The sequence below is a fragment of the Somniosus microcephalus genome, chromosome 7 (genome assembly GCF_052327205.1).
Source record: "Somniosus microcephalus isolate GS21.2 chromosome 7, FLI_Smic_1.0, whole genome shotgun sequence".
Classification (NCBI taxonomy): Eukaryota; Metazoa; Chordata; class Chondrichthyes; order Squaliformes; family Somniosidae; genus Somniosus; species Somniosus microcephalus.
The window spans coordinates 24,084,290-24,106,469 of record NC_140993.1 but is presented as its reverse complement, the minus strand read 5'-3'; the positions used below and the strand labels follow the sequence as shown (position 1 = coordinate 24,106,469).

Genomic DNA, 22,180 nt, shown 5'->3' with positions numbered 1-22,180 from the left:
CCCCTTAATCTTCTATACTGAAGGGAATGCAAGCCTAGTCTATGCAACCTGTCCAGCAACGTATGAGGAGAGGGCAAGAGTTGTCCTGGATCCGTTTTGCTAACAGATATTTAAGCAGCAAAGACAGTGGGTGACTTTCTTCTGATGACTACAAGGCTCATCCATAATGATCAATTTCTCAGCAAAAGTTTTGTGAAAATGAATGAGTGCTCCTACACTCTGCATTTCTTTTCAATTTCTATTACACTGTGGGCCAAGTCTCTGACCATGAATTACAGAAGCAGGATGCGATTACCTCAGTGCTATCCCATGAATGCTAAATACTGTACATGGGTAATATGCCACCACGTTACAGTGGACTATGTAAAACTCCTGTTGTGGAAAGTTAATTCCAGTTGTGTGCATCAGAGGGAATCACTCATTGTCCAAACATGCCCACTTTTCCTTTGGAATCAGTGAATAGTGAACGGAGGTGGGAAACCTGCCTGATTCTCACCCCCCCCCCCCGCTACCCAAGGGGATGGCTTGATTAACTGCATTTCTATAATCGTTTCATTTTCATACCGAACCACATTAATTTCGCTATGAATATGCTTATATTTGAAGTTCAGCTTGGGATTTACAGAGGTGATGTCAGGAAGCACTTCTTCACACAAAGGGTGGTGGGAATCTGGAACTCTCTCCCCCAAAAAGCTGCTGAGGCTGTGGGGACAATTGAAATGTTCAAAATGGAGGTTTTTGTTAGCCAAACAGTATTAAGGGTTACGGAACCAAAGGGGAGTAGATGGAGGTAAGTTACAGGCCTAATTGAGTAGGGGAACAGGCTCGAGGGGCTGAATGGCCTACCCTACTGCTGTTCCTCTGTTCCTATATATTTTACTTTGGTGGAGCAGATTTTGATCATTGTTATTTTTTTTGTGTTGTAGTGCTGGTGCTGCTCATTGTGACCCTGAGAAGGCGCAAAAAGGAGCCTTTGATATTTGACGAGGAGAAGGACATCAGGGAGAACATAGTCAGGTACGACGACGAGGGAGGCGGTGAGGAGGACACGGAAGCTTTCGACATGGCCGCGCTGAGGAATCTCAATTTCATCCAAGAAGTGAAAACACGCCGGGATGTCACGCCTGAAATTCAGCTCTTTTCCAAAACGGCCCACAAGATGTCTCCCGATAATATTATCTTCAGGGAATTTATCTGGGAAAGGATGAAAGGCGCAGACACCGATCCCTGCGCTCCTCCATATGACTCTCTACAGACGTACGCGTTCGAGGGGAACGGCTCCGTGGCGGAGTCGCTCAGCTCCTTGGAGTCCGTCACTTCAGCCTCGGACCAGAATTACGATTACCTCAGTGACTGGGGGCCCCGCTTTAAAAAGCTGGCAGATATGTACGGCAGCACGAAGGACAGCATACACTCTTAATTACGCCGCTCAAAAGATTGCACTGATTTTTTGTTTTTGTAAGTCGCAGAACAGTTTCGGAAAACAAAAGAAAATGTAAATAGGAAACCATTTTTTAAGAGCCTTACTTTGCCTCTTCTTAGGTGGTACAGTTTCATCTGAATTCCCATGGAAAACACACAAAGCAACCAGATTGTGAGCATTGCTTAGCATTTTTTTTGATATGAAGGGATAGGATGACGGCAATGCTAGGTTACAAACATTTATCTCTTCTGATTTGTACAGGAGAATTTTTTGATTTGTTACGCGTCGATATATTTATATTATTAAAAAGCCCAAACCCCATCGTGTTTGAGCCAGCCTTCGCACTGGGTCGGTGTTGGGCATGGGAGCACCTGCTGATTTCCACCCCCCCCCCCTTAACTCCAGAATATATGGATGAAATAAAGCATGAAAGAATCTAATCACAGTAAATTAATGGAACATCTTTCATCTCCGTAAACCACTTAAAATTGCCAAGGAGTTATTTTTACGGCACCATTATGCTTTCTGGGCTGTTTATCCACTGCAGGCTGAAAGGGAAGAATGATAGAAATTGTTTTTTTTTTAAATGTCAGAATTGGAAATTTCATCATATGTCACAATCTGTGGAAAAAAAGATTTCAGGCGCAGTTTTGTAGACAATTATTGCTCCATGGTTCAGTAGAGTTTCCTCCATTTGTACATATATGAATAATAAAAAATGGGTTTTGTAATAGGATATTAAAAAAGTGTCATTACGTTTGGTCATACCTGTATAGTTTTCAATAAAAGAATGGAAATTAATATAGATTATGTACCTAGTTATGTAACATTGGTGTCTTTTTCATTATAAGTGATATTTTTTCCGTCAACTTCTTTCCCTTGTCTCTTCCTGGCCCTTTCTTACCATCCACCCCTCACCCGTTTCCTCCAATCACTGCAATTACCCCTTTAGTTGGAGGGGGAGGTATAGAAACTGTAGGATGAGCTAATCGATAAACCTCTCCACAATCATAAAATCATAGAGCACAGAAGGAGGCCATTCGGCCCCTCGTGTCTGTGCCGGCTCTTTGAAAGAGCTATCCAATTAGTCCCACTCCCCCCTGCTTGTTCCCCGTAGCCCCTCAATTTACTTCCCTACAAGTATTTATCCAATTCCCCTTTTGAAAGTTACTATTGAATCTGCTTCCACCGCCCTTTCAGGCAGCGCGTTCAAGATCATAGCAACTCCAGATTAAAAATCCACTTGCTGTTAGTCAACGTAAAGTACAGTCTCTGAACATTTTCCTACCATCCTTGCGAGGCAGAGTTCTTATCTGAGGAAGGATGTTCTTGCCATGGAAGGAGCACAGCGAAGATTCACCAGGCTGATACCTGGGATGGCAGGAATGACGTATGAGGAGAGATTGGGTCGATTGGGCTTGTACTCGCTGGAGTTTAGAAGAATGAGAGGGGATCTCATTGAAACTTATAAAATTCTAACAGGGCTAGACAGACTAGATGCAGGAAGGTTGTTCCCGATGGCGGGGGAGTCCAGAACCAGGGGTCACAGTCTAAGGATAAGGGGTAAGCCATTTAGGACAGAGATGAGGAGGAATTTCTTCACCCAGAGAGTGGTGAACCTGTGGAATTCTCTACCAAAGATTAAATGTATTCAGGAAGGAGTTGGATATATTTCTTAAGGCTAAAGGGATCAAGGGATATGGAGAGAAGGCAGGGACAGGGTACTGAATTTGGATGATCAGCCAAGATCTCATTGAATGGTGGAGCAGGCTCGAGGGGCCGAATGGCCTACTCCTGCTCCTACCTTCTATGTTTCGGCCTCCGTATGACACTGCATTTAGAAACTGTGTGGTGAGTTGCTGATGCTGCACTCGTGACCATCCCGAGCTCACGTGGTCATTCGAGGTTGGGACTGGGGCCCATGGCTTGCGTCTGGTTAGAAGTTCAACACTAGAGAAGGGCGGCAGCAGCCACCACACCATTAACCAACCCACCAGCCTATTTTACTACGAACGTTTCCATGACATTTTTGTTTGAAACATTTCTGGAAATTATAAGAATTAGAGAGTGAACGGACCATACAGCTTGATAACCTCCCGGCCAGGATAGTGTCTTTGATCTGGTTGACAGAACTGCAATCACTTTGATGCGATTGCAACCAAACTGCACGGAATCTATTCTTGGATCATTGACACCAGTTACTATTGGATTGGGAAACAAAATACATTTTATGGAATATTGTTCTTAAATATAAATTTTGTTACTTATCCACTGGTAAATATTGCACCTGTTCAAGTAAGTACATAAGAACATAAGAAATAGGAGCAGGAATAGGCCATTTGGCCCCTTGAGCCTGCTCCGCCATTCAATGAGATCTTCTATCTTAACTCCACTTTCCTGCACTATCCCCATATCTCTTGATTCCCTTAATATTCAAAGATCTATCGATCTCTGTCTTGAATATACTCAATGACTGAGCCTCCACAGCTTTTTGGGGTAGAGAATTCCGAAGATTCACTATCCTCTGAGTGAAGAAATTTCTCCTCATCTCAGTCCAAAATGGCCGACCCTTATTCTGAGACTGTGACACCTGGTCGTAGACTCCCCAGCCAGGAGAAACATTCTCCCTGCATCTGCCCTGTCAAGCCCTGTAAAAATGTTGTATGCTTCAAGGAGATCACCTCTCATTCTTCTAAACGCCAGAGAATATAGGCCTAGTCTACTCAATCTCTCCTCATAGGACAATCCCCCCATCCCAGGAATCAGTCTGGTGAACCTTCGTTGCACTCCCTCTATGGCAAGTATATCCGTCCTTGGGTAAGTAATGACACTGCTGAGGAATAAGATGTTCTCAATCCAGTGTCACCACAAAGTGTTGACCAGTGACTGGACCAGACTCAGAGCTTCTTACAGCACCACAGTATAGCGTAGAAATTCCAGTCCCTTTTTCTGCCCACACTTGCCCCCCCCGCCCCGCCACCACCACGCCCCAACTGCAATTTGGCACGTGTCTGAGGGCATTCCCAAAAATCCTGCCAGGACACAGCTCCATACTGAGAGCAGGCGGGGAGTGCTATAAATGAGCCCCACCACCGAGGAATAATTCTGGGACTGTCGGTGTTGGGTGGCACGAGAAGGGCACTGCTCCAATAACTGATGGTTCGGCTGGATGGATGCCGAGTGGCATTGCCTAGCTGTGGGAACCCACCCCTAACATTCTATGGACCCCGTCCACGGGAGTTGACATGGGGTTATGGGGGGAAGCCAAAGCGACGGGCGGCAGTTCTGGCCCACTGCAATGCCAGTGGTGCCATTGCACCATCTGAACTTTCTACACCTTTTAACTCAACATTAGCACTGTTCTCCTGGCTAAATCGTTGTTATATTTTCTGTTTCCTTGTAACTTCTGCCATCATAAGGACAAAATAAATCGTGGAACATGAAGAAGCCATTTGACCCATCAGGCTTGCTTCTTCAACAGCCCATGAAAAAATCCACCATTGAGGCCACTCTTGAGTTGGTTTGAAGCACCGTGGGACATTTTTATATGTTAAGAGAAGGGGAGTGGGGCTAATTGGATAGCTCCTTCAAAGAGACATGATGGGCCGAATGGCCACCTCCTGTGCTGTCTGATTCTATGAAAGGCATTATATTAACAATATAAGTTGTTATTGGATGCCAGGATGTGTGCAAGTATTGCATGGTTAATTCACCCTCTAGTAATTTCTTCACCTCTGCTTAGTATGTCCCCAGATGGTCTTGTTTGAGATGAGAAATTATGGTGGGAATCACTGGGGGAGAAATTGGGTGAGTAGCACCACCTGTTAGCGCCTAAAGAGGCAGTCAGTGGCTGTAGCGCCACTGGCTGCGTCTCCAGCGATATTCAGTAGGGGCGCTAATGGTGGCGCTAGGCATTTGCGCTGCGCCGCCACCGATGACGTCATCGGTGTGCGCAGCGCCCCATTCGTGCCCCGTTCGCGATATTTGGTAGCGAACGCCGCAGTTGTGCCGCTCGCTACCCGCGCCCGGTTCACGAGGCCTTACTGTGCCGGCAGCGGCGCAAGTTAAGGTTGAGGTGCGGGGCGGCCGCTTTTTCGGCGGCCGCCTGCCAGCACCTCCGTCCCCGGCCTCCTGACCCCCCCCCCCCGCGGCATTGCTGGCTGTTTCCCAAGAGCCCGGCACTTCTCCTTGGTGCCGGGCTTATTTGCCGGCACTCGCGAGCGGGGATCGCGCTGTTGCAGGCACCTCCCCCTTAACAGTGGGAGGAAGGCCTGCAGTACCGCAGCGTGCCGTGCCGCAGCATGTGGTGCTGTGGCACGTTGCGCTGCGATAATCAGTTTCAGCGCCCCAAGAGGGGCGTGGAGCGCCTCGAGCCTCGCCCCATCCCCCTCGAGGGGCACTGAAACTGAATATCTGGCGATCGGTATCACTCCGATCGCTGCGCTAAATCCTGCGCTCAGGCGACTTTTGCGCCACTTTGGCGCCCCAACCCAATTTCTAGGCCACTGTGTCCTATCACTCCATATTGCAATACGAGTAGCTTCACAAGACAGGCTGCCCCAGAATTGTGCTATCTTGCTGCATACTGACCCGTATGTACCATCTGGATCAGGGATAGCGCTATAGAAAGAAGGATGATAGATTTGCAATTCTGTAGCGCCTTTTATGACCTCAGGATGCCCGAAAGCACTTTGCAGCCAATAATATATATTTTAAGAAGTAACAACAGGAAATGCTGGAAAAACTCAGCAGGCCAGGTAGCATCGGTGCAGAGAAAAACAGAGTTAACAGTCAGCCTGACGAAAGGTCATCGACCTGAAACGTTAACTCTGTTTCTCTCTCCACTGATACTGCCTGGCCTGCTGAGTTTTTCCAGTGTTTACTGTTGTTATTTCGGATTTCCAGCATCCGCAGTATTTTGCTATATATTTTTTAAGTGTAGTCACTGTTGTAATGTAGGGAGAATAGGGAGATCACTTATCACTTGGAGGGTGCGAGTCTAGGTGGGGTAGAGGAACAAAGGGATCTCGGCGTACGAATACACAAATCACTAAAAGTTGCGCCACAGGTTAGCAAGGCCATAAAAAAAGCAAACCAAGCACTTGGGTTTATTTCCAGAGGGATAGAATTGAAAAGTAGAGAAGTTATGCTAAACCTGTATCGAACCTTGGTTAGACCACATTGGAGTACTGCGTACAGTTCTGGTCGCCATATTATAAAAAGGATATAGAGGCACTGGAGAGGGTGCAGAGAAGATTTACAAGGACGGTACCAAAAATGCGAGGGTACACCTATCAGGAAAGGATGAACAGGCTGGGTCTCTTTTCTCTTGAAAAAAGAATGCTGAGGGGTGACATAATAGAGGTCTTTAAAATTATGAAAAATTTTGATAGGGTGAATACAGAGAGAATGTTTCCACTTGTGGGGAAGAGCATAACTAGAGGCCATCAATATAAGATAGTCACCAAGAAATCCAATAGGGAATTCAGAAGAAACTTTACCCAGAGAGTGGGGAGAATGTGAAACTCGCTACCACAGGGAGTGGTTGAAGTGAATAGTATAGATGTATTTAAGGGGAGGCTAGACAAACATATGAGGGAAAAGGGAACAGAGGGTTACGCTAATAGAGTTAGATGAGGGGAGGCTCACATGGAGCATAAACACCAGCATGGACTGGTTGGACCGAATGGCCTGTTTATGTGCCGTATATCCTATGTAATCCCTCAATGTTGCACTGGAGTGTCAGCCTAGATTTTTGTGCTCAAGTCCTTGGAGTGGGACTTGAACCCACAACCTTCTGACTCAGTGGCAAGTGTGCTACCCACTGAGACATGGCTGACACATACATTGTCGTTTGAAGCCTGTACAAGGGAGTTGGGTGACTGCATTGACTCAGTCTGCAACCTGCGTCCATGGAGGTGGCAGCTGATGGAGGTTGGCCTTCCAATCCCCTCACTGGTACATTCACTGCAGCGGAACCTCCAACCCTTCAGCATCAGAAGTGGTGCCGCTCCCCACATTTCTCTGCTGTACTCATGTGATCAAATTAATCTGCTTTTCGACTACAGCTACAGCGGCCCCTCTCCAATTGCAAGCTGCGGCCCTTTAAGAGCTGCTGGTCGACTGGATTTTGCAGTCCCCAGCCGAGCTCTCTGGGCAAACTTTTCCAGTGCCAGTAACTTATTCAAAATAAGGGTGGGCCTTATTTTGTGCAGCCTGACCCATGAGTTACGAACACAGGTGCGACTGTAGCACTGGCATTGATGGCCCCAGTGTTCTGGGTGTTACCAAACTGGGGCTTAAGTCATGTATACAATGTGCCAATATCGATCTTTACAATTCTGAACTTTATTGCATAGAATTACATAGGATATACGGCACAGAAACAGGCCATTCGGTCCAACCAGTCTATGCTGGCGTTTATGCTCCACTTGAGCCTCCTCCCGTCTTTCCCCATCTAACTCTATTAGCATAACCCTCTATTCCCTTCTCCCTCATATGCTCATCTAGCCTCCCCTTAAATGTATCTATACTATTTGCCTCAACCACTCCCTGTGGTAGCGAGTTCCACATTCTCACCACTCTCTGGTTTCTCCTGAATAGCTAACTGAAGTATCAGCCTTTAGGACTGATTTTCCTCCAACTCTACAATAGTTAAGCAAAGATAAAATTAAAATGAACTGAAGTCAATGGGAATCAGGGGGAAAAAGCTCCACTGGCTGGAGTCATACCTAGCACAAAGGAAGATGGTTGTGGTGGTTGAAGGTCAATCATCACAGCCCCAGGACATCGCTGCAGGAGTTCCGCAGGGCAGTGTCCTAGGCCCAACCATCTTCAGCTGCTTCATCAATGACCTTCCCTCCAACATAAGGTCAGAAATGGGGATGTTCGCTGATGAATGCACAGTGTTCAGCGACATTCACAACTCCACAGATAATGAAGCAGTCCATGCCCGCATGCAACAAGACCTGAGCGACGTTCAGGCTTGGGCTGATAAGTGGCAGGTAACATTTGCGCCATAGAAGTGCCAGCCAATGACTATCTCCAACAAGCGAGAGTCTAACCACCTCCTCCTGACATTCAACGGCATTACTATCGCCAAAACCCCAACTATCAACATCCTGGGGGTCACTATTATCCAGAAACTTAACTATACCAGCCTCATAAATACTGTGCAACAAGAGCAGGTCAGAGGCTAGGTATTCTGCGGCGAGTGTCTCACCTCCTGACTCGCCAAAGCCTTTCCACCATCTACAAGGCACAAGTAAGGAGTGTGATGGAATACTCTCCACTTGCCTGGATGAGTGCAGCTCCAACAACACTCAAGAAGCTCGACACCATCCAGGACAAAGCAGCCCGTTTGATTGGCACCCCATCCACCACTTGAAACGTTCACTCCCTCCACCACCGGCGTACCGTGGCTGCCGTGTGTATCATCTACAAGATGCACTGCAGCAACTTGCCAAGGATTCTTCAGCAGCACCTCACAAACTCGCGACCTCTTCCACCTAGAATGACAAGGGCAGCAGGCGCATGGGAACACCACCACCTCCAAGTTCCTCTCCAAGTCACACACCATCCTGACTTGGAAGTATATCGGCTGTTCCTTCACCGTCACTGGGTCAAAATCCTAGAACTCCCTCCCTAACAGCACTGTGGGAGTACCATCACCACATGGACTGCAACGGTTCAAGAAGGTGTCTCACCACCACCTTCTCAAGGGCAATTAGGGACGGGCAATAAATGCTGGCCTTGTCAGCGACACCCTGATCCCATAAAACAAATTATAAAAGGAAAGAATGGGAATAGTAAACAGGAGGGGACAAAGAGAATAGGAAGACGGTTGTGCAGAAGTACAGTGCTTAAAAAAATTGATTAAAAACCTCTGGGGGAGAAATTCCCCTCCTTTGCGTTTCCTGTGAGGGGTGTTAACGGGGCGCAAAGGCCTTTTCGCCCGTGCGTGGAGCTGACCTCGCCACCTGCCAAATTCCACGGGAGCTTAGTGGCGGCGCTACCGGGTGGGGCCCCGAACTCCTGCACCCGGAGATCATGACATCATCTCCGGGCGCATCGCCCCGGTAGCGCCTCGGCACACAAATTCCCCTTTGTCCCCTGCAGCAGCGCCGGGCGACGGCAGCGACCGTGAACAGGGCAGCCTGCCGCTAGCGGGGCGCCATTTGAAGGTGAAAATGTCGGCTTCTTTGAAAAATGATTTTACTTTTGCTCCGGAGGCCGGTTTCCGTGCTGCGATCGGTCAGCCCGGCAGTCTGCTGATCGCGCGGCACCCCCTCTCTCCGGCGGTCCAGATAAGTTTTTTAAAAACTGCCAAGTCCGCAGCGTGGGGCCCTTCCCTTTAATCCGGGGAAGAGGCCCTGCAACGCAGCAGCACCGCCCGTCCCCAGTGCGTGGCGCTGCTGAGTCATGCGCCCCGGGCCGCAGACTTCCCCCCCCGCCTTGCGCTCCAAGAAGGACGTGACGTGCTTGGTTCAGCGCTTCACTTCCCTCAGAGCAAAAAATGGAAACGTTAGAAAGGCTGGAAGAGGTTAGTGCCTGGCGCTAACTTTTCCAAATGGGGCTCGCGTGGCACTAATTTTCAAACTTTTCTGAGGATACCGCCCATTCCTGGGCGATAATGAATTTCTAGCCCTACAATTATATACTTGAGGCTTGGCAGACATCACCAAGTTTGTGTAGAGGGGGGTGAGTGGACCAGAATAGGGGAGCTGAGTACTTGGTATGAACCCACTGAGCTATTATCTCCTCCAGTGCTGCACTGTCGGAGGTGCCGTCTATTGGATGAGACATTAAACCGAGACCCCGTCTGTTCTCTCAGGTGGACGTAAAAGATCCCATGGCACGATTTCGAAGAAGAGCAGGCGAGTTATCCCCGCTGTCCTGGGGCCAATATTTACCCCTCAAATCAACATAACAAAAACAGATTATCTGGTCATTATCACATTGCTGTTGGTGGGAGCTTGCTGTGTGCAAATTGGCTGCCGTTTTTCCTACATTGCAACAGTGACTACACTTCAAAAAGTACTTCATTGGCTGTAAAGCGCTTTGAGACGTCCGGTGGCGAAATTCACCCGGGAATTAGCGCTGGTGCTAACAGTTAGCACCTAGGTCTTTAGCGGTTGCCAGATCGTGAGCTCAATGAGTTTGGAACGCCCTGTTTGTAGTGTATGTAACCTGTACCACCTTAAGAGACTGCCTTAAGGTGATGAACTACTTTCTGATGGCTCCTGTATATTGTAGTACCGGTGGTGACCACACCGGTATATAAACCCTGTGGAGCAGTTTGTATTTCAGTTCAGCCCTGACCCTCAATTACTAAAGAGCTGTTTAAGTATTCTGTTGTCTGTGTCCAGTTATTCAGCATAACTACATTTGGGAAATCACAGACTCAACAGTGGCGACGAGTCTAATCGTACCTAGCGGCAGAGTTGCATCCAAGGAAGCTTCGTCCTCAGAACGGGCGTCGAAAAGGGGCATCCGCCCTCATCATCCTGCTGAGCACCGCATCGCACGGGAGGCATCGAGAACCCGGTTTGGATTTGCTGGGCACGAAGTCCACCATCAGCAACAGACAGTGATCATCCCTTCTACGACAGCGGCGGGTAAGCCCGATCTAGCGACACGGAGAGAAAGTCGGCCGAGTTGTCAGTGGGAGAAGGGGAGGGAAACCGAAGAAAAGGGCGGAGAACACGACCGCAGCCGGTGAAAAGGGCCGGACTGCAATCGGGCAGAGACGCGCAGCAGCCAGAAAAGCGTTAATGTCCACGAGGACCGCGGGAGCGGCGGGGAACAAGAACAGCAGTGTCGGGGAAATAAGGACCGCTGGGAGGTGAGAACGGCAACAGCGCGGTAATCGCCATTTTAGTCGGCGGGGGAAGAAGATAAGCGCGGGAAAAGCCGCCAGGAAAAATAAATAAAATAAAGGAAACTCAACAAGATGCCAAAAACGGGTAACATCACTGCTTTTGATAGTGATGTAGAAGATTGGGCCACTTATGTGGAACGCGTTGAAGTTTACTGTACAGCGAATGAAGTACCGGCGGATAAGAAAGCACTAACCATATTAAACTCGATGGGTGCGAAGACGTACGGGTTATTAAGGCACCTTGTAACACCAGATAAACCGGTAGGAAAGAGTTTCGCTGAGATTATAACTATCCTGCAAGAGCATTTAAACCCCACGCCGCTGCTGATAGCGGAATGATTTAAATTTTACAAAAGAATTCAGCTTAAAGAGGAAAGCAACGCTGAATTCTTAATCGAACTGCGCAAGTTATCAAAGTACTGTCAGTTCGGTACAGGACTAGCAGACGCTCTGAGAGATAAGTTTGTGTGTGGGCTACTAAAGGAACCCAGAAGCGACTGCTAGAGGAAAAGGATCTTACGCTGGACAAAGCTTTCAGCATTGCAGCATCGCACGAGGCAGCAGCACGAGGCACTGCGGAAATGCAGCAAAGGCCATCGGAATTCAGCACCAATGAAATGGCATTGGGTGCAGCAAAGTGTTATCGTTGCGGAAGGACAACGCATGATCAGAACCAGTGCTGGTTCAAAGATAAAGAATGCAGGAAATGTGGCAGACTTGGTCACATAGCGAAAGTATGCCGGTCAGGAAAGAAGACCAGCAACAAAAAGTCGCCGCAGGAGAAGTACACGAAAGTACACAAGGTGACAGAGGACAGTTCGGATGAACAAAAGACGGATTCAGACTCCAGCAGTAAGGAACTGGGTTGTCTAAAAATACATAATGTGGGTAACACAGCAGACCACCAAACTATCTGGGTCATGCTTCGGATAGCAGGAGTCCAAGTGAAGATGGAATTGGACACTGGATCGGCATTGACGGTCATGAATAAGCAAGAGTACAAAAGGTTATTCTCACACATTCCCCTGAGGGATACGGAGATTGTATTGAAAACATACACGGGGCAAAGAGTATACCCCATCAGAAAGATAAAGGTAAAGGTGGTCTACAATGGTAAATAAAGTCAGGGAATGGACTTGTATGTGTTACCTGAGGGAGGTCCACCACTACTGGGACGGGAATGGATCCGGAGAATAAATATGGACTAGCATTCCTTACAAGCACTAACTGTAGATTCCTGTAAAGAGGACGACGTCAAACCTAAACGACTGTCCAAAATATTGGACGATGCTAAGGAGGTGTTCCAACAGGGACTGGGAACACTGAAAGGAATTACGGCAAACATCAAGGTTGAAGAACATGCAAACCCAAAATTTTTCAAAGCCAGACCGGTACCTTATGCGATACGACCTGCTGTGGAAGCAGAGCTGGAAGGGCTAGAACGTTCAGGAGTACTGTCAAAGGTGGACTGGAGCGAATGGGCCACGCCCATTGTTCCCGTCATGAAGCGTTCGTTGAGCAACAAGCCGGGGGAACCTGGGAAGGTTCGCATCTGTGGCGATTTCAAGATCACTGTTAATCCGGTTCTTCACACGGTGCAATATCCGCTTCCGCGGATTGAGGATATCTTCGCTTCGCTGTCTGGCGGGAAACACTTCACCAAGATAGACCTGGCGCAGGCGTACTTACAGATGGAAGTTGATGAAGCGTCACGCCAGTATCTCACGATCAACACACATACGGGCTTAAATCGGTATAATAGACTGTTTTTTGGAGTGGCATCGGCTCCAGCAATTTGGCAAAGGGCCATGGAGCAGGTATTACAGGGAATTCCAGGCACACAATGCTACCTGGACGACATTCTGATTACAGGAGATGATGATAAGGAACACCTCGCGAATTTGGAGCAGGTACTCACCAGATTGAAAGAATATGGACTCAGAGTTAATCGCCAGAAATGTGAGTTCTTTCAGAAGCGAATCTCGTACTGCGGTCACGTCATTGACCAGGAGGGGCTTCATAAGTCACCTGACAAGATCGAAGCTGTTGTGAAAGCTCCCGCTCCGGAAAATGTATCCCAGTTGAGGTCGTTCCTTGGGTTGATTAACTATTACCACAAGTTTCTTCCAAATTTATCCACGGTGTTACACCCGCTGAACACTCTTTTGCAAATGGGAGTACCATGGAAGTGGAGCGAGGTCTGTAAGCAGGCTTTTCAAAAAAGCAAGGCACTGATCACCTCTAAGGAAGTGTTGGCTCACTTTAACCCAACGCTGCCTATTCGTTTAGCTTGTGATGCTTCTCCATATGGTATCGGGGCAGTGCTCTCACATAAGTTGCCAAATGGCTTGGAAAGGCCAGTCGTGTTCGCATCCAGATCATTGACCTCCGCTGAGCGCAACTATGCTCAGATAGATAGGGAGGCTCTCAGCCTCGTGTGGGGAGTTAAGAAATTTAACCATTACCTGCAAGGCCAGAGGTTTACGCTGCTGACAGATCACCAGCCGTTGGTTTCCATCTTTAACCCTAAGAAGGGTGTTCCGGTTATGACGGCGCAGAGGCTTCAGAGGTGGTCCCTTTTCCTAGGGGCACATCAATATGATATCAAATTCAAAGGTACAAAGCAACATGGTAATGCTGATGGGCTGTCGCGCCTGCCACTACCTACAGCGGAAGAGGCACCGGCAGTTGACCCTGTCGAGATATTTCACTCGACCATCATCGAATGCTTACCAGTCACCAATGCGAGTATTGAGAGAGAGACCAGAAACGACCCGACACTGTCTCGGGTCTACGATTTGACAGTGAAGGGATGGCCAACACATGGCGAACCACTGTTACCGGCATTCTCAGCCAGACGAGAACAGCTGTCCGTCTGTCAAGGAACATTGATGTATGGAACAAGGGTGATTATTCCTCCTAAATTAAGGGAGAGAGTTCTGAAGGAACTGCATGAAGGTCATCTGGGGGGAGTCAAGATGAAAGGCCTTGCTAGGGCTTATGTGTGGTGGCCAGGTATCGACAAACAAATAGAAGATCTGACTAAAAGCTGCTCAGGGTGCCAAAAAGTTCAAAATGCACTTCCACTTGCACCGCTGCATCCGTGGGAATGGCCTTCAACCCCATGGCAACGTGTGCATATCGACTTTGCAGGTCCATTCATGGATTCCATGTTTTTGATAGCGGTAGACGCACATTCTAAATGGCCAGAAGTGATTAAGATGTCGACCACTACCTCTGAAAAGACGATCGCAGTTCTAAGAACCATATTTGCAAGGAATGGGCTGCCGGAACAAATATGTTCAGACAACGGACCACAGTTCGTGTCAGAAGAATTCCAGAAATTCATGAAGAAGAATGGGGTGAAACACTATACATCTGCCCCATATCATCCGGCTACAAATGGGTTGGCCGAGAGATTTGTACAAACGTTCAAAAAGGCGATAAAGGCCATGAGCGAAGACCATATTCCACTACAACACAAGGTGGACAATTTCCTGATGGCATATCGAAACGCCACGCATGCAGTGACAAATCAAAGCCCTGCCATAATGTTCTATAACAGGAGGTTGCGGTCCCGATTGGATTTGTTAAAACCCAATGTGCATAGGGAAGTCGAAAACAAACAATTCCAGCACGTAAATAACAAGGGCACTCGGAGTTTCGAAATAGGACAACCAGTGTTGGCCACGGACTATAGGAATGATAAATGGCAATCCGGAACAATTCGTGCCCGACAAGGACCCTTGATGTACACGGTAGACGTTGGTGAGAACGTAATACGACGTCATGCTGACCAACTTGTGGAATCGAGAACAAGGGTCGACCTCATGTCTACAGCAGAGACACCAGTTGAAGAAGTTATTGAGCCTGTAGCATCTACCTCAGACTCGAACGTACATGATGATGTTCAATCCATAAGAGATCAAATGGATGAGTCACCCCAGCAACGAGAACCAGAGACCCCTGAAAGGCGTTATCCGGCCCGGATCAGGAGGCCTCCTCAGAGACTGAATCTTTGAACAGTTTTGTATGAAAGTTGTATATATGTTATCCATGTTATGTTTAAATTGGGGTGTACACTGTTAAGCTAAAAGGGGAGGAATTGTAGTGTATGTAACCTGTACCACCTTAAGAGACTACCTTAAGGTGATGAACTACTTTCTGATGGCTCCTGTATATTGTAGTACCGGTGGTGACCACACCGGTATATAAACCCTGTGGAGCAGTTTGTATTTCAGTTCAGCCCTGACCCTCAATTACTAAAGACCTGTTTAAGTATTCTGTTGTCTGTGTCCAGTTATTCAGCATAACTACATTTGGGAAATCAGAGACTCAACACTGTTAACGGCCCAGATGTATAATTGACTGTCGCCCCCTCCCTTAGCGCCTGGCCTGAACAACGACAGGAAGAGGAGGCGGTGATGCAGTCGGATGGCCGCTGTAGGAGCGGTGTTTAAAGGGATCAAATTCCGCTTTCATTTTAGTCGCCAATCAATGCTGCCTTCTCAGTTTCACATTGCGAAACAGCCGTTTTCAGTGAGTTAGACGTTTCTTACTTTCAGGAGTGCTCTGCCCCCTAAAAATTAGTCACTTTCCTTCTGCTGAGATTTTGAACTCCTACACTTGGTTACGTTAATGGGGGCTGTACTGGCACTCGACCTCGCCTTCCAGCATCAACGTCAGAGGCAGCGGAGGCAGAGATAAGCATTGGAAAATGTGGCCAGAGAGAGGGGGGGTCAACAGGGCTCTCAGGGTATTCCGAGAGTACTTCTCCGACATAAATTTCACTGAGGAGCAATGTCTCAGGAGGCTCCACTTCAGCAAGGAGGTGGTCACAGAGCTCTGCCACCTCTTGCAGCCAGACCTCGAGCCTCACATCAGGACCACCACGGCTCTCTCAGTGGCAGTCAAGGTCACCGTCGCCCTCAATTTCTACGCTAGCGGATCCTTCCAGGCTGCAGCAGGAGACACATCTAACATTTCGCAGTTCACCGTCCATTGCTGTATCCGAGAGGTCAAAAAGGCTCTCTACAGAAGGAGAAGGGACTACATTTCCGGGTGGAAGGCTGCTGAGTGTCCATGCGGGAGACTTCAGATGGCCTTGCAGGACGCCCTCGAGCAGCTCTGAGCCTGGAAGGTCCGACTGTAGACTGCACCACCTCAGGATGGACAGCGGCAGTCTGGATGACAGGCAGCAACAAGTGCAATGGCGGTGTGCCAGTGGTGGGAGCAGGAATGCTGTCACCCTGAGAGAGGACAGCAGGCTCCTGCTCCACTGACCCACTGCCACTCCCCCAGGGCAGCAACTCAGCATCCCTAGCAATCTGTTGGAGCACAGATTGCTGGGCTGTTGCGACCCTGTGAGATCCCCGGTGGACTGTGGTAGACACAGTGATGAAGGCAACAGTCAGAGCTTGCATGGCATCAAGCTGAGACTGCATGAGAGCTGTCTGAGGCTCAATGGCAGCAATCATTGACTGCATTTAAAAAAAAAATGTTATTCATTGATGGGATGTGGGCGTCGCTGGCTAGGCCTGCATTTAGTGCCCATCCCTAATTGCCCTTGAGAAGATGGTGGTGAGCCACCTTCTTGAACCGCTGCAGTCCATATGGTGTAGGTCCACCCACAATGCTGTTAGGAAGGGAGTTCCAGGATTTTGGCCCAGCGACAGTGAAGGAACGGCGATACAGGTCCAAGTCAGGATGGTGTGTGGTTTGGAGGGGAACTTGTAGGTGGTGATGTTCCCATGCGTCTGCTGCCCTTGTCCTTCTAAGTGGTAGAGGTCGCGGGTTTGGGAGGTGCTGTTGAAGGAGCTTTGCCGAGTTGCTGCAGTGCATCTTGTAGATGGTACACACTGCAGCCACAGTGCGCCGGTGGTGGAGGGAGTGAATGTTGAAGGTGGTGGATGGAGTGCCAATCAAGCGGGCTGCTTTATCCTGAATGGTGTCGAGCTTCTTGAGTGTTGTTGGAGCTGCACTCATCCAAGCAAGTGGAGAGTATTCCATCACACTCCTGACTTGCGCCTTGTAGATGGTGGAAAGGCTTTGGGGAGTCAGGAGGTGAGACACTCGCTGCAGAATTCCCAGCCTCTGGCCTGCTCTTGTAGCCATAGTATTTATATGGCTGGTCCAGTTCAGTTTCTGATCAATGGTAACCCCCAGGATGTTGATAGTGGGGGATTCAGCGATGGTAATACCATTGAATGTCAAGGGGAGATGGTTAGAGTCTCGCTTGTTGGAGATGGTCATTGCCTGGCACTTGTGTGGTGCGAATGTTACTTGCCACTTGTCAGCCCAAGTCTGAATGTTGTCCAGGTCTTGCTGCATATGGACACGGACTGCGTCAGTATCTGACGAGTCTCGAATGGTGCTGAACAGTGTGCAATCATCAGCAAACATCCCCACTTCTGACCTTATGATGGAGGGAAGGTCATTGATGAAACAGCTGAAGATGGTTGGGCCTAGAACACTGCCCTGAGGAACTCCTGCAGTGATGTCATGTGATTGAGATGTCATGTGACAGCCGCCTGTGCTGCAATGGATGCTGCCACATCGCCACGACATGCTACATGAGGTCTGGATCTGCACGGTCCCTCTGTGAGTCCACCATCTTCTGCAGAGTGGAAATGATGGGCTCCATGGTGTGTGCAGAGCTCTGTGCAATGTTGGAGGCGGACTCCTCCACGCTCCTTATCATTGTCGAGAGGCTCTCGGGCACTCTTGCCATTGCACCTATCATCTCGGTGTGCATCCCTTCTTGTGAACGCCTCCCCATCAAGGTCCTCATCTGAGTCCTGTGCAGCAGAACTCGCACACGAACTCGCCCTCCAGGAAGCTGGCTCCCAAGCTACCCTTTCTCCCTGGCCTTGCTGCAGCCCGCTCGTTCCCAGTGCATCACCCTGTACCGATCCCGCTACTATACTAGCCTCTAAAGATCACGTAGTGCCAGTATCTGAGCTGGTGCCTGCGGGTGAAACATGCAGTGATACGGTGTGTTCTTCCTCCTCCTCTTCTCCCACCTCGCTCTCACTGGGAGGCTCAGGAACAGGCTGGTCAGCTGGTTGCTGATTCTCTGAAAGCATAAAGGCACAAGACTCGCGTTAAGGTGAGGGCAGGGGGACAGGAAGGGAGCAAGGAGTGCAGGCAGTGTAATGAGCTGGAAAGTGGGGAAGGCTTGTGGTGTGAGGGGGAAGTGGGGTGAGAGGAGAGGGGATGAACATACCGTTGTTTCCCCCAAAGCCGTTGACATCGCCGACAGCCACGGTGCCCACCACCTGCTGCCCAATGACTCTCAGCACTTGCTCCTCCAGGTCTGTAAGCTGTTGGATGTCCGCTTCACCCCCGCCTGTTCATTCCTGCTCCCTCCTATTGTGGCCCAGCTTGGCCTGCAAGAGAAAGGAAAGTGTGTGAGTGAGTGTGGAGCAATGCGTTTGGGTGGTGTGCCTGCCATAGTTGAATAGCTGTGATTGTAGGCAAGGCGTGAGATGTGGATGTGAGTTTGAGTAGGTGGAGATGCTTGGTGGGTGAGTGGTGGGGGTGTGGTGGTTTGTGCAATGTGTACAGACTGAGGTTCAGATGCTGGTATGTAGGACTTGTTGAAGCACATACTCACCCTGACCACCCGAGTGCGGTCGTTGAAATTTTAACGGCACTGTGTGAGGGTCCTGAGGACCACACTGCTGGCCGAGACGTCCCGGGCCACTTCGCTCCACGTTGCCCTGAAGACCTGGGGCAATGGCCTCCTGCCAGTGGCCAGGAACAGCACTGCCCTCCTTCTTTCGACATGTCGCGACCAATGCCTCCAATGCCTGGGCGCTGAACCGGGGAGCTCTCTCCCTGGGACTGGGATCAGCCGTGAGGATAATGGTGTAGCTGTTGAGTTACTTGGGGGTCGCCGTCAGAGGCAGCAATGTTGAGAATGAGGTTGTGCAGAATGATTGAACCTCCCCTTTAAGAACTGGAAGGAGCCAGTGTGAATGATGAGTCCCGATTGGAGTGCACCTGAAATTGGTTATAGCTCTGTGGGTAGCGCCCCGCTCTGTGTGTGTGTAGCGCCCCACTCTCTGTGTGTAATGCCCCGCTCTCTCTGTGTGTGACGCCCCAGTCTCTCTCTCTGTGTAGCGCCCCGCTCTCTGTATGTAGCGCCCCGCTCTCTCTGTGAGTGTAGCGCCCCGCTCTCTGTGTGTAGCGCCCCGCTCTCTCTGTGTGTAGCGCCCCGCTCTCTCTGTGTGTAGCGCCCCGCTCTCTCTGTGTGTAGCGCCCCGCTCTCTGTATGTAGCGCCCCGCTCTCTCTCTGTGTGACGCCCCAGTCTCTCTCTCTTTGTAGTGCCCCGCTCTCTGTATGTAGCGCCCCGCTCTCTCTGTGTGTAGCGCCCCGCTCTCTCTCTGTGTGACGCCCCAGTCTCTCTCTCTGTGTAGTGCCCCACTCTCTGTGTGTAGCGCCCCGCGCTCTCTGTGTGTAGCGCCCCGCTCTCTCTGTGTAGCGCCCCGCTCTCTCTGTGTGTGGCGCCCCGCTCTCTGTGTGTAGCGCCCTAAGTTCGGTGATTAACGCTTGATTTAGCGCTCCAGTTCTTTCTTGGAGCGCTAACAATCAATTAGCGGGGGGTCAGAAGGATTAGTGCCTGGCGTTAATTATCCAACTTCTTAAAATTTAGCGCCCCAACCGGGGCGATACCGAATTTCTAGCCCACTGTGTCTATAGACAGATAGGACTAATGAGTAGTTAGCTATATCGATGCACTGACATGCCTTATCAGCTATAACTATTTATTTAATTCTGCTGCACCCATTAAATGAAGTCCAAACGTATTAAAATATTTTTTCCGCAAAAGTTTTACGTTTGATAAAATCGTTAAACTGGGAGGAAGGACTCCTACTAAATCCTGCAATCTCTGGTCGCCATTCCTCACGTTTTCAAAAGAAAACAAACCTTGACTGCCGCTTACTCAATCTACAATTCCAGCCTGTGCTGTGCTCATCGGAAGGAATGATTCCTTTCATCTTAATGCCAGGCAGATCCAATTGCACCTGGCTTTCTGCATCAGTCTGAAATCACATCGGCATTTGAGCTTGATATAGGATACCTGCTTTGAACGATTTTAGAATAGATTACTTATTTGCAATATAAAATAAAAATGAATAAATAGCACCGTTTAAATGGTGAATGTACAGGGTTGACAGTAAAAGCGATGCTTCTATTTTTTTTGGAAAGGCGTAGTTCCTATATAATTTCTATTTTACTAATTAAAGTAGACGTGTATGCTGATAGGATGAGACGCTGTAGAGTACGAGGTAGACCAGTTTGGCCCAATGGCCGGTTTCTGTGCTGTAAATTCTATGTAAAAAAATGTATCTGTATGAATGTGTAAATGTAGCATTTCTCTTGGTTAACGGTCCATCAGATCCTAGCGTCTTAGAGGCAGAAAGCGCTGCAGCCAAATTCCTCATCACTTGTGAGCAACTACACATTAATGGCCCAGAAATTCGGGTCGGAGGCTTCCCGCGGGTGCAAGCCCCCGACCTGCATTTACCTAGCGCGCCGGCCATTGTGCTGTGGGCCCGCATGGAATTCCGATCCTGGGCCTCCTCCAACTGCCGGCGAGCAGTGCTTGTGTATCCCAGGGGCGCAGTTAGTTCGAAGCATCCCCTGGGATCACGTGGGCCATGGAGAGCCAATGGTAGCAGGGAATGCTTCATTCATAAGTTTGACAGGACGAGCTGTCAAACCTATAAATACTATAAGCCCCAAAACATCACGAAAATTCAAATACATTTTTTTTCTTAATTACATTTTTAAAATAACTATAAATTACATGAAATAACTATTTTAAACAATAATCAAAATTTTTGAAAAAATTAATTATGTTTTCTAACAGGGCTAAAAATAAACTTACCTTTCTTTAAAGTATTTAAAAATAATAAACCTGTGGAAAAAATGTTTTAATTTTAATTAATTCACCACTTACCTTGCGCCTGCTTTTTAAAAGCTGGAGAAACCTGCAAAAAAACCGTAAGTTCGATGCGCACGCGCTGCCACTCCGGCGCACGCGTTCCACCTGTCAACCCCTTCTTTCAGGGGAACGGAAGTGCCGGTTTCCCGCGCATGTGCAGTGCATGCACGAAACCGACACTTTCGTTGGGCCTACGCGTGAGTACCCAGTGCGTACTCACGCGTTGGGACCTGAATTTCTGGGCCATTGTCGGTAAGTGAGTTTGAATGTCTATCATGGAGTCTATGAATATCAATCTGGAGGGTTATTGACATTAATCAATGAGCTACTGAGCCAGAAGACTGGTTACAATGAACCTTTATAAAACACTGGTTTGACCTCAACTAGAGTATTGTCTCCAATTCTGGGTGCCGCACTTTAGGAAGGATGTGAAGGCCTTAGAGAGAGGGTGCAGAAAAGATTTACGAGAACGGTTCCAGGGATGAGGGACTTCAGTTAGGTGGATAGACTGGAGAAGCTGGGGTTGTTCTCCTTGGAGCAGAGAAGGTTGAGAGGAGATTTGATAGAGGTGTTCAAAATCATGAGAGGTCTGGACAGAGTAGATAGAGAGAAACTCTTCCCATTTGTGGAAGGGTCGAGAACCAGAGGACACAGGTTTTAGGTGATTGGCAGAAGAACCAAAGGCGACATGAGGAAAAACTTTTTACGCAGCGAGTGGTTAGGATCTGGAATGCACTGCCTGAAAGGGTGGTGGAGGCAGACTCAATCGTGGCTTTCAAAAGGGAATTGGATAAGTACCTGAAGGAAAAAAAATTGCAGGGCTATGGGAAAAGGGCGGGGGAATGGGACTGGCTGAAGTGCTCTTGCAGAGAACTGGCACGGGCTCGACGGGCTGAATGACCTCCTTCTGTGCTGTAACCATTC

At 48.8% G+C, this 22,180-nt stretch overlaps 1 protein-coding gene across 1 annotated transcript in view; it reads left to right on the top strand.

Moving 5' to 3' along the window:
• The window catches only part of cdh7a (cadherin 7a), a 157,806-nt gene extending 155,516 nt beyond the window's left edge, over positions 1 to 2,290 (top strand). The window contains exon 12 of the mRNA XM_085992296.1: positions 927 to 2,290. Within this exon, the coding sequence (XP_085848422.1) occupies positions 927 to 1,420 (494 nt within the window). The 3' untranslated portion in view covers positions 1,421 to 2,290. The remainder of the gene's footprint in view (positions 1 to 926) is intronic.
• The last annotated feature ends 19,890 nt before the right edge of the window (positions 2,291 to 22,180 follow it).